Genomic DNA, 13,022 nt, shown 5'->3' with positions numbered 1-13,022 from the left:
TTCAGTAAATAGAAAAAAGATATAAAATGAATAATTTACAGTGTGAGTGTGTGACGATCTTAAAGCAGTTGTTCAAGAGACCACAACAATTCATCTTCAATTCATTGTCATACACACAAAATAAAACCTCACACACCCATATTTGACTCGAGATCGTCTCCATAAAATTAACAGAATTTACAAATTGTTCACAATCTTGAAATCAGGTCTATATACAAATAGTTCAGCCACGGTTCGGCCACATCATAAGCACTTAGTCATCTACAGGGTCTTGAGGAGCCTCCTCTGCACGTCGCTTGATTGTAATGACAGGGCATTCAGCATGCTTGACACAGAACTCACTCACAGTACCCACAAAAACCCTGCACAACACACCATCAAGACCGTATTATTCACAGATGTATACCAAGTAGAACTATTTACTGAAAATTGATAATCACCAAAAGAACAGCAGATTCTTTTAGTACAATTTTTTTTTTTTTATCATTCTTCGGAAGTTGGGAAAAAGAAAGGGTGATCGTGTGATAACAGCATCATTTTAAGCATTTTACTCCCTTATTCCCAGTTTACAAAACTATTAGATATCATTTTAAAGATTTGTTTACTTATACAAATGGCAATGTTGTTACTAGTAAGTATTTTACCTAGTTCACCTTAATATCTAAAAGTGTTTTGCAAAAACATAATTTTAGACAAAAAAAGAGTTGAGTCCAACAGAAAAGATAACGCACAGCCCAAGATCAGTTTTTCTCTCTATTCTTGGTCCAGTAGCTTCAATCAAGATATGGTCGACCAAGCACAAGTCAAGAAAAGAAAAAGAATAAGACAACGAAGGATTAGCAGACGGCAGACCACTAATCACGTCTGTCCCACAACGTTCAAAGGCTAGATTAAATACGAAATTAATTTTTGTTTCGGGAGTGGAGGGAAAGGACTTCACATGAATAACTCGCATGGATGATATTTTGGTCCATGTATTAAGGGGTAGCCACTAACAGAGCCGCTCCTGAATAATTCAGACTTGGATCGCCTAAAAGGTCAGATAGACTTTCACTCTCTTGTGAATGTAACAAGTTTGAAGTCAAAGTAGGAGAGAATTAGTTAAACTCAAAATTAGTTGAATTAGGCCAGTGAACCACCTAAAAATAGTCCTTACATATCTTCTAAAATTTAATGAGATTGTTGTATATCTTAGACCCTCGGGGCTAAACATGGGGAATAACTACAAAAATAAGATATTTCTTAGCACGACTTGCCGGATTCAAATACCGCCATAAAGCAGAGGAGCAATAACAACAATACTTCATCATGTTTATTGTTTGCACATTGTTTATCGAGTTGGGCTCAAACTCAATATTAAACATTCAAGCCAAACTCGAGCCAACCTATGTAGTTCAAGGCTATGTTACTCAAACATGGCTAAGTGTCAGACAGCCATCTTACGAAAATTTTGCATGATTTCGGTCCACAACGTAGCGCCTAAGTGGCATAAAAATGCCCAAGTAAGGTGAAAAGAAGAGTCGGAGTAAAATATGTACTCCGTATGAAACAAGCTTGACCATGAGCTAACAGGTGAAGTTGTGTTAAAATGAGCCGAAACATGTAGGAGTTCAGCTCGATTCATCACCGACCCTGTAGGAGTTCAGCTCGATTCATCACCGACCCTTAACAGATGCTATCTATGTAGGATTATGGGTCTCTTTAATATTATGGTTTATAGACTTGTATTATATTATAGTAAAATTGTATACAAATCAAATCACTTACACCTTGAATTTGCCAATAGTCTTGCTTTATACTACTATTCTATACTTCATTATTATAAAGATTCAAATTGTAATGCTTCATAGAACATTTATCTAACATCTTTTATAGAATGTGTGCAAATATCTATCACACAAATGTTATACACACATAGTTGGTAGTTCAAAGATAGCTTTACCATGTTTCTAGACAATAACATTTAAAAGTCCAACCAATTCTGAAATGAGATAGTAGTAGTCATTTTGAAGGTCAATTAACGTTGAGTAACAAGACTAGTATAAGTATAAATAAATTCAGCAGCATTGTTGACTTTTAGCGTAACTCCATCTTAAACCACCCCTCGTGATTCTAAGTTTCTTATATTCCATTTCAAATCACCCTACTTTGTTACCCTACTCGCCAACACTCTGGCTAACTACTGTCACTATGAAAATGACCCACCACTCACAATGCCCACTTCCGACAAGGTCTGTTGTTCCTTTCCTTCTTTCAAAGTCGTAAAGCGTACGGAACTTACCTAGGTTATCAATTAGACCATACCCTTGTCATAATACCCTACAAATTCTAACACATGAAGTTGGAATACTCCTCTTCCTTACAGAAACTAATTTCAGTGTACATGACCAAGAAAGTGAGTGGAGGACTGGAGGTACAATCTAGATAAAATGATACCTACCTCCTTGCTGCTGTACTAGTGAAACAGTCGGTGGTTACTGGCTCAACAATGAATGAGAGCAGTGCAACTAGGAATCAAGGCATGTAAAGCTGGCGGTTTTCTGCAAATGGTGACTTGGGAAGCTAGATATGCAGAAGGTAATACTTATGATCTAGATTTTCATCTAGGAGAGAAAATGAAAAATGGATTCTCAACACTAAAATGCAAGCATAAAATATTGAATGTTTCTTTCCTTCAATCTATGAAAAGACCGCAACACACAATCTACGCCATGTTAAGGGAAAACTAGAAATAGAAAAGTCAAGGTGTATAATTTTGTTGACTTTTGTTGACTTTTGTATGTTTGACCTTTTAAAAACAGATTGTTGAAATCTGTTATAACTGATTTGCCACATCAGCTTTGATAGTTGAAGTTTGTTAGGCAAGCTAGTATTAATAATCAGTTAGATTGTTTTTGGGCGATTATCATAATAAACAATCCTAATTCTTCTCTCTAAATTCTCTCTTAATCTTCTTCTCTAATCTCTCTCTTTTCTTATCTCTTCCTATTCTCTCTCTCTCTCTCAATTTCTGTTCGAAGCTATATTGTGATTCACCATTGTTGAGGTGAATCATAGCAGAGAGTTTTACTCCTGCATCAGTGGTATCAGAGCCAATTGGCTGCGAAGAGTGAGGATACTCACTGCAGTAAGATTTGGGATTTTGGGAACGAGTTCGAATCATTCTTGAACTGAATTGTCAATCTGGCACCATCTACAAGAAGAGCAATGGAGGATCAGATGAGGCAATTGGAGGAAAGATTGATGGACCAATCTCAAAGAGTTGAAGGTCAATCTGCGCAATTAGGGGATCAATCTAGAAAGATTGATGGGATGATGGATATTCTGCTGGAGTTGAAGGATCAGATGAACCAGTGGAAGGATTCATCTTCTGAGAATGGTCAACAGCAGAGAGCATCAAGTAAAGATCTGAATTCAGCCAAGAAATTGGGGTATAATCCTAAACTCAGTTTTCCTCAATTTGATGGTAGTAATACTAGAATTTGGATTAAGCAGTGCAGTAGATACTTCAATTTGTGTCACATTAATGATGATCAGAAAGTGGACTTAGCTTCCCTAAATATGACTGGCAAAGCAGAAAAATGGGTTACAAGTTATCTAACTGCCAGGAAGAATGTGGATTGGGGAGAATTTTGTCTAGACTTAATGGCTAGGTTTAAAGATACTAAGGGAAGTAACACTGTGGAACAGTTTTAACAAGCTTAGTCAAACTGATTCAGTAGAGTCTTATTTGGATGAATTTGAAGAGCTGAAATCTGATGTGTTGAATACTCATCATACCTTGCCTGAGGAATTCATTTTAGATAGCTTCATTGGAGGATTAAATCCTGTAGTTAAGCCTTTTGTTAAGGCTTTCAAACCCACAAGTATTGCAGAAGCAGTGGAGTTTGCAAGGTTACAGGAAGAACAAACCAGTGCTTTGAATCAAAAACAATATTTTACCAGAACACACTTTAATTCTCAAAAACCCATTTCAGCCATTCCAATAAATACAAACAAACCAGCTTTACCAGCCTTGTTGCCAACACCTGCTGTCAAACCACAGTTGCCAATGACTAAGTTCAATCCTAGATATGCTAGAAATTTTAGGCATGTTCCAGCTGATGTTAGAGCAGAAAAAATAGCTAAGGGACTTTGCTATTATTGTGATCAACCCTTTGACAGAGGCCACAAATGCCAATTCAAAGAACCCCAACTTTTTACTGTGGAGATTTCTAGTACTGAAACTGGATCTAATTCAGTGAGTGATGGAGATGTTAGTGAAGAGTTTGAAGAGGAGTTGGTAGGAGATCCTATTCTGTCCTTGAATGCTTTGTCTGGTAACCAGACCTTCCAAACCATGAGAGTTAAAGGGATGAAGGGTAGCAAAATGTTTCATATCCTTATTGACTCAGGCAGTACTCATAACTTCTTAGACCTAGAATTAGCTAAGAAGATGGGATGCAATATTGAATCCATTCCATCCCAGGCAGTTACAGTGGCTGATGGGAATCATTTAGCCTGTAAGCATGTGTGCAAAGCTTTTAAGTGGGAGATGCAGGGAAACAGTTTTGTAGCTGACATGATGCTGATATCCCTTGGTGGGTGTGACATGGTTTTAGGAGTACAGTGGTTAACTACTTTAGGACCTATTTGTTGGGATTTTAAGGAGTTATGGATGAAGTTTGGTCAGGGCAGTGATGAATTGGTTTTACAAGGGGAACATCCTCAGAAAGTCAAGGTCCTAAATGGGGCACCAACTGCAAAATTGATTGATAGTGCAGTACAGTTGTGCTTATTGCAAGTTAGGGATCTTTCTTACATGGAAATTCAGACAACTGACTCACCTGTTGGTTCTGTATTTCCTGAATTGGAAGAACTGAAAGTCAAGTACAGTGATATATTTGCAGACCCTGAGTTGTTGCCACCTCATAGAGGAGTGTTTGACCATAGTATTCCCCTAGAAGCTAATGTTAGGCCAGTTAACATTAGGCCATATAGATATCCATTGAAGCAAAGGGATGTGATTGAACAATTAGTCCAAGAAATGTTAGACAGGGGGATAATCCAAAATAGTGCAAGCCCTTTTGCATCACCAGTAGTTTTGGTAGGGAAAAAAGATGGGACTTGGAGGCTATGTGTTGATTACAGGGAGCTGAATAACAGAACCATCAAAAACAAGTTTCCCATTCCTGTTTTAGATGAGCTTATTGATGAGCTGGCAGGAGCCACTGTGTTCAGCAAGCTAGACTTAAGGGCTGGTTATCATCAGCTAAGGGTGAATGACAATGATGTATACAAAACAGCATTTAAAACACATACAGGCCATTATGAATTTTTAGTCATGCCATTTGGACTAACAAATGCACCAGCTTCTTTTCAAGGATGGATGTATAGTGTGTTTAAACCATTGCTTAGGAAATGTGTCCTAGTTTTCTTTGATGATATCTTGGTTTACAGCAAGACTCCACAAGATCACTGGAAACACTTAGCTCAAGTGTTTGAACTTATGAGACAGAATTTGATGTTTGCCAAAAGTAGTAAATGCAGCTTTGCCATTAAGAAGGTAGAATACTTGGGTCATTACATTTCTGAACATGGAGTTGAAACTGATCCATCTAAAATATCAGCTGTAGATAGTTGGCCTGTACCTAATTCAGTTAAAGAGCTTAGGAGTTTTCTAGGCTTGGCTGGTATTACAGGAAGTTTGTGAAGCATTTTTCCATCATCAGTAAACCACTTACTGATCTTTTGAAGAAAGGAGCTTTTGAATGGTCTGACTGCTCCCATAATGCCTTTATCTTGCTTAAGAAAGCATTAGTATCTGCTCCTGTTCTAGCTGTTCCAGATTTTTCTAAGACATTTGTGGTAGAGACTGATGCCTCACAAATGGGAATTGGTGCAGTGCTGATGCAAGATGATCACCCTGTGGCTTACATCAGCAGATCTTTAGGTCCTAAATGGCAAAGACTGTCAGTGTATGAGAAAGAGCTTTTGGCAATGATTTTTGTTGTACAGAAATGGGAACAATACTTGATGAGTTCCCACTTCATCATAAAAACTGACCAAAAGAGTTTAAAGTGGTTGTTGCAACAGAAGATATCCACTCCCTTTCAGCAATTTTGGTTATCCAAACTGATGGGATTCAGTTATGAAATACAATATAAATCTGGGAAGGAAAATATTGCAGCTGATGCACTATCTAGGGTTCAAGGGTCAGAGATTTTGTACTCAGCCATTTCTGTGGTTGCTTCTGATTTGGAAACTCTCATCAAAGCCAGTTATATGTTGGACAATACTCTTCTTCCTTTCTTACAATCAGCTCAACAAACTTCTGTGAACACAGATTACAGTGTGGTGGATGGTGTGATAAGAAGAAAAGGGAAGATTGTGGTTGGACCTGATTCTAATTTAAGAAGTAAAATCATTGGTTGGCTTCATTCTGCTCCTGAGAGTGGACATTTTGGTAGAGAGCTTACTATCAGAAGGGTTAGAGGCATTTTCTACTGGAAGGGTCTCACTAAGGATGTCAGGCAATTTGTCAGAAATTGTCATATTTGTCAAAGTTCCAAATATGATTCTTCAGCCAAACCTGGTTTGTTACAACCTTTGCCTATTCCAAAGGCGGTGGCTTGATATCAGTATGGATTTCATAACTGGTCTTCCTAAATCAGCAGGCAAAGATGTGATCTTTGTGGTAGTGGATAGGTTGAGCAAATATGGACATTTTATGTCTTTGTCACATCCATTTACAGCTGTTCATGTAGCACAAGCATACTTAGATAATGTGTTCAAATTGCATGGGTGGCCTAGGACTATAGTCAGTGATAGGGATGCTGTGTTCCTAAGTCAATTTTGGAAGGGTTTATTCAGCTTGCATGGAACTGAATTCCTTCTTTCTTCTGCTTATCATCCAGAAACAGATGGTCAAACAGAAGTTGTTAATAGATGTTTGGAAACATACTTAAGGTGTATGTGTAGTGATCATCCTAAGGAGTGGAATGCCTGGTTACCCTTAACTGAGTGGTGGTATAATACACATTTTCACTCATCCACTCAGTTAACTCCTTATGAAGTGGTGTATGGACAACCTCCACCACTACATTTGCCTTACTTGCCTGGTGATTCTGCCAATGTGGAAATAGATAGGAGCTTGCAGAGGAGGGAATTGATGATAACACAACTCAAACATCAGCTATTGAAAGCTCAAAATAGAATGAAGAACCTAGCTGATAGACACAGATCTGAAAGATCTTTTCAGGTGAATGATTGGGTGTGGCTTAAACTTCAACCTTACAGACAACATACTGTTCAGGTTAGAAGTAATCAGAAGATCTCACCTAAGTATTATGGTCCATTCAGAGTAATAGCTCCTATTGGTTCTGTAGCTTACAACTTCAATTGCCAGCTACTGCTAAAATACATGATGTTTTCCATGTATCCCAGCTCAAGGCTTTTCATGGATCTTTACCTATGGTGGCTCATATTCCTCCTTGGTTTCATGGTAAAGATATCAGTGCTAGCCCTGTTCCTGCTGCTATATTGGGCAGAAGGGTTGTCAAGTTCCAAAATCAAGCTCAGGTTCAGTATTTAGTCCAATGGGAGGGACTTCCTGCTCATGAATCTTCTTGGGAGATTGCTTCTGTGTTTGAAGAACAGTACCCTTCTTTTCTAGCTGATTCGAACTTGGGGTCAAGTTCTTCCTAAGGGGGAAGGAATGTTAAGGGAAAACTAGAAATAGAAAAGTCAAGGTGTATAATTTTGTTGACTTTTGTTGACTTTTGTATGTTTGACCTTTTAAAAACAGATTGTTGAAATCTGTTATAACTGATTTGCCACATCAGCTTTGATAGTTGAAGTTTGTTAGGCAAGCTAGTATTAATAATCAGTTAGATTGTTTTTGGGCGATTATCATAATAAACAATCCTAATTCTTCTCTCTAAATTCTCTCTTAATCTTCTTCTCTAATCTCTCTCTTTTCTTATCTTTTCCTATTCTCTCTCTCTCTCTCAATTTCTGTTCGAAGCTATATTGTGATTCACCATTGTTGAGGTGAATCATAGCAGAGAGTTTTACTCCTGCATCACGCCATATATTAGAACCGAAGATTAAACCAAGAAAAAAGAACAACATTGGAGAATAAAACTACTCAGAGAGACAGAGAGTCTAACATACCTCTGGAAAGGTCCAAGTCCCCTGCATCCCACAACAAGAAGATCAGGCCGAACCCTCTTCACCTCATGGCAAACAATATCTTGTGGATCACCCTTCCGAATCCAAGCTTCACAAGCAACCTGCAGGAATCACGTAAAAGCCAAAAAAACATGTACATCAAAAAAAATGAAAGGAAAAAAAGCGGTACACAAATATTAGCAAGCCTACTCAAAAAATACTAAAGCATACAAAAGAAACCCGTGCAAGGGTGATAGCTGATAAGTTCCAAACTTTGAAAAAATATCACTTTACCCCAATTTCATGACATCTTTGGACAAAGTACTCCAAGAGATGCAGTCCTTCATTCTTTTCTCTGGTGTTCATGCTTTTAAAATCATCAGGTGATGCAAATATGCTATCCATATCATCAAAACCTAGCAAGAACAAAATGTCAACAGATATGTGGGATATTCCTTAAAAAGTTCATAGGCAAAGTAGAGCTTCTAAAGTTCTAAAGGCGACCCACATATATATAACCAAACGCTTGGAACAGAAAACCTTTGCAAATACATTAGGGAAAATATTAGGCAAAAAAATTATGCATGCATCAGGATTTACTACTTCACTGATATGCTCCCAAAAAAATCACTTGTAGTCATATGAATGCAGTTTTAAATGGTAAGTCATGTGCAAAATTACGATTCCTCCATTCAAAATCACTAACCCCCTTTGCTATAAAAGTGTGTTTCATATCAAGAAAAAAAGAATACAAAGGGAAAAGGTGGCATATTCCCTTTAGACGTCATAAAAAAGAATGTGCAGATTTTATTATGTGCAAAGGGTCGGAGTATGGAAAGCCTACAATAAACCTAATGAGTTGTAAGAAGAAGAATGAAAGCACATGTCGATGACAAACTCGATTCCAAACATCAGAGCAAAAATGCAAGAATATCATTGTATGTTTCAAACAAAGACAGACTTAAGGTAAAAACATATGTAGTAATTCTTCATAACGTAGGTAATAAACACAATGCAACATCAATTAGGCAAACCTTAAAGCCAAAAAGACCGAAAATACAATTAAATACATATGCTGAGAAATAAAATGCCACATTAATTTACCCCCAAAATGCGCAGCTATAAAACCTTAAGAACACCATGAATAGAGAAATCAACAATCAGATACTAAAAGAAACATATATCAATGAGTTGGAGAGAAAGAGAGAACCATCTTCATCGGGGACTTGCACATGGAGAAAGAGGAGCTTGAAGCCAGAAATATTGTCTCGAACAATCTTTTGGAGAGTCCATTCAAAAGCACCTTTGGAGCTGATGGAGGCATGAGGGTAGCCTTTAATGCTGGATTGATTCACCCCTATCAGCACTCGAGTTGGCTCACTCGCACTCATGTTTTCACTTTTCTCACTTGTCAAGAAATATCTGCAAGAGAAGGTATCATTCAGATGTTGGAAACAGAATGGAACAAAATCATGTCTGGACAGAACAATAATCAGGGTCTAAAATATACCAAAAGCATAACTTGATTCGATTACAGAATTGAATTCAGTAGTATCTTTTGGTGCGGAAATTTTCAAGTGACAACCAAACACATAAGCAAGTTCCTGGCTACTAGTTTGTTCATGGTCATATACTCAAATGCCTAAAATAAGTATATACTGTGTCCCTCAAGCTCAAAAAAAAACCTCCAGCAAAATCAACAAACCAACTCAACCAATAATCAGAACAAGATAAGCAATGAACACTATAAACAATCAAGCAAAGGACACAAGGATTTTGAAATGGGAAAATCTGTCGTTTGAAGTGAAGATTAAAACTCTAGAACACAATCAAACCCAAACTCCGGAACACAAATGTAGCAGACCAATCAGTTTTAGAATATAACACTAAAGATATGGTGTATTGTTGTCAACATTACTATATTGGGTTGAGCACTCAAATTCTAGATTAGAATGCGTCATAGGACGGGCTTTGAGCGGGCAGCTTTTTCTGACGAATGGCCGGGCTTGCTCAAAAGAGTCACAGCTTGTCAAAATCTGGAAACTCCAGAATACAAACGTAATCCAATCAAATTTAGCAGGAAACTAGAGAGATGGTGTATTGTTGCCTACATTCGTGTAGTGGAATGAGCATTTGAATTCTGGATTAGAAAGTAACACTAGAGAAACCGTAGACTATTGCATTGAAAAGCATAATTGGACTCCTACATTTCTAATCTAACTCCGATTGGACTCTACATCTGAATGCTAGTTTGCTACATTCAAATGCTCACAACTTGTCAAATACATTCATAAATACAGCCTTCTCAGTCTTAGTTTTTTCTATAAAACATAAAACACCCCGATAATTTCCTCGACAAAAGTAGACAGGAAATTCAGTCAAATCACTCAAACGCGTAATCAAGAATGTGCTAAGTTTTAAACTTTCAATGAAACTAGCAAGGCTACACCCCAACTTTAGTTAATTGAAGCACCGAAATTAAAGTGTCGACTGTTTAATCAAATTAAGCAAGTTCGTCATCATAAATCACGCAACTGAGATTAATCAAGACAATAAAATAAACAGCACAAATTAAGAACAAAATTAACAAATTAAAGAAGATGAATACTCGTAAACAGAAACAAGAACAATTTTATCCATAAATAAGACAAAATATCAATAATAATATTTGGGGAAAATTAAGTGGTAAATATAATCACAGAAATTAGAGTTTCAACTGTTAAATGAAAGAATGCAAGTTCGTCAAATCCGCATAAAAAAGAACAGAACAAATTAAGAACAAAAAATTAACAAATTAAAGAAGATCAGTATCAAAATCCAAATTAACCATGAACAGCAAAATGAACGCGAAGCCTAAAACAAATTGGGGTTTTGTTAGTGAATCAAACAACAGCATTTCAGATCAAATAACAAAAAACGAAATCAAAATTTAAGAAAAAAAAAGAGTCAGATGACGATGTAAAATGGAAACTTACCAGGTAAGGATTGTTGTGTAGGAAAGAGGAGAGAGAAAATGAGAGTGAAATGAATGTAGAAGAAATTGAAAAGGAGAGTGTTCTGGGTTTTGGATTTATATCGTAGACCAGTATAATTACGTTTTAACGTTTACGCAAGCAAACAATTCAAATTCATAAACGATATTTTATTTTATTCTGACGAGGGGTTGGAGTTTTTGGAGGGAGGATACACCGCTGTCCTCCTGGCAAAATATGGTTTATACATTCGGATGCACAATGCTCACTGTGCACCCTGTTTTACAAAGAACATATAGTGTAAATACGAAGAACATATTGTTCATACACAAAGAACATATAGTCAATGAACATATAGTTCAAATCCATAGAACATATAGTTTAAATACTTCGCTAGTACATGTACATTGAAATCGTTCTCAATGTTCATTAGATTTTCAATAAATGTTCAACAGGGTGCACAATGAGCAGTGTGCACCCGGGTGTATAATCCAAATTGCGGTCTTCTAGGAGGTATGCTAGGTCGCTGGTAATCAGTGGGTAAATATATTGTTGGTTACTTTTGTAGTTTTGTACAATTTTGACAGTAATTAGTCGAATTTTGACAGTATAACTATAATTATTACAGTAACCCAAGATGTTTGACACAACTAGCTACATAAACTTCATATCAAGTCATGAAGGCTTCAAAGAGGTGCTCTTTGCCTTCAAAGGATAAAAACTTTCCAGCTTCTACGTTCTCTAGGTACTCATGGAGTGGTTCACTATGAGTCATGCCTTCTTCAAGGTACATTTTCATCATCATTGGAGCTACTACTGTGGTGTTTCCCCCATGAATTATTATAGGAGGAACTTCAATTATGCACAAGAACTGATTGAGATATTGAGCTATGTAGAAAAATCCAAATGCTCTTGCTTTAGTAGGATTTCTCACTCTCCTTTTAATTTGTTTAACACGAATAGGATCCTTCATTCTATATTTCTCCCTTCCGAAGATCATTAGGTAATGAGGAGACCCTACTTTTCCTTCAACAACTTCTATATTAGCACATTGTTTCGTGACATCCAAGTAGTTATAACCTTTGGCAAAGTGTTGAGCTCTTCTGAATACATATTGTTGGAACTTTGTTAGTCTAGGGAATAAATCATCATTCGGACTAGGAAGTGGACTGATATTGCAAACCATTCCGTAGCTCCATGCCTTATAATGTTCTTCCATATATGGGATAATATTCCCATGAATATCTCTATTACCGTTCGGATAAATAGGTAACATAGCCACTCCAGTGCTGTTAGGGAAATAGACTCGTTGTCTCCAAAGGTCTAGAATATCATAATAAAGATTTGACCTTGATACTACTATCTTGTACCAAGCTCTAAAATCATTATCTCTTATTTTGTTAATTATAATGTTTTGTAAATCAGGGATAAGTCGGAGTATCATATTTAATACTTCGAACATCAAGAATCTCATGACTTCTCGATGACAACCTTTGACAAGGTCATCTCTCGACCTCTTTTTAGAGGATATTTTTATGGCATGCATTAAGGCCCAAGTGGAGGGTAAAACCCACTCCTTAGCTTCAACAGTTTCTCTAATGAGAGTGTTTCTCTCTGCAACCAGTTTCTCCATCTAGTTCGCAGGAGTTTGTTGTGTCTTCTTGGATTTTCTTGCCATTTGCTAATTCCCTGGTTAGGTTGTCTGCTAACGAGTTCTTCGATCCCTATATGTGTACAGCAGTAAAAGAAGACTGATTACGCCATAATTGCCAACGCAAGAGTCTCTCTTGCGCTTGCAAATTAGACCAATTTTTCTTAAAAAATCCAAGTATGCCTTTACAGTTTGTTCTCACTAAGAACTGCTTTGGGGATAAGAAGATTAAGAACTTCTCGATCCCT

At 37.0% G+C, this 13,022-nt stretch overlaps 1 protein-coding gene across 1 annotated transcript; it reads right to left on the bottom strand.

The window, feature by feature from the left end:
• Window positions 1-11,283, bottom strand: LOC110782707 (universal stress protein A-like protein). Its single transcript, XM_021986925.2, has 5 exons — window positions 11,127-11,283; window positions 9,362-9,573; window positions 8,446-8,567; window positions 8,155-8,273; window positions 1-362 (listed from the first exon to the last, which is right to left on the bottom strand). The coding sequence occupies exons 2-5, from the start codon at window positions 9,540-9,542 to the stop codon at window positions 254-256; spliced, it is 531 nt and encodes a 176-aa protein (XP_021842617.1). The 5' UTR covers window positions 9,543-9,573; window positions 11,127-11,283; the 3' UTR covers window positions 1-253.
• Between the last annotated feature and the right edge of the window lie 1,739 nt (window positions 11,284-13,022).

The sequence above is a fragment of the Spinacia oleracea genome, chromosome 4, assembly GCF_020520425.1.
Source record: "Spinacia oleracea cultivar Varoflay chromosome 4, BTI_SOV_V1, whole genome shotgun sequence".
Classification (NCBI taxonomy): Eukaryota; Viridiplantae; Streptophyta; class Magnoliopsida; order Caryophyllales; family Amaranthaceae; genus Spinacia; species Spinacia oleracea.
The sequence above is the reverse complement of the archived record's forward strand: the minus strand, read 5'-3'. Positions and strand labels throughout refer to the sequence as shown.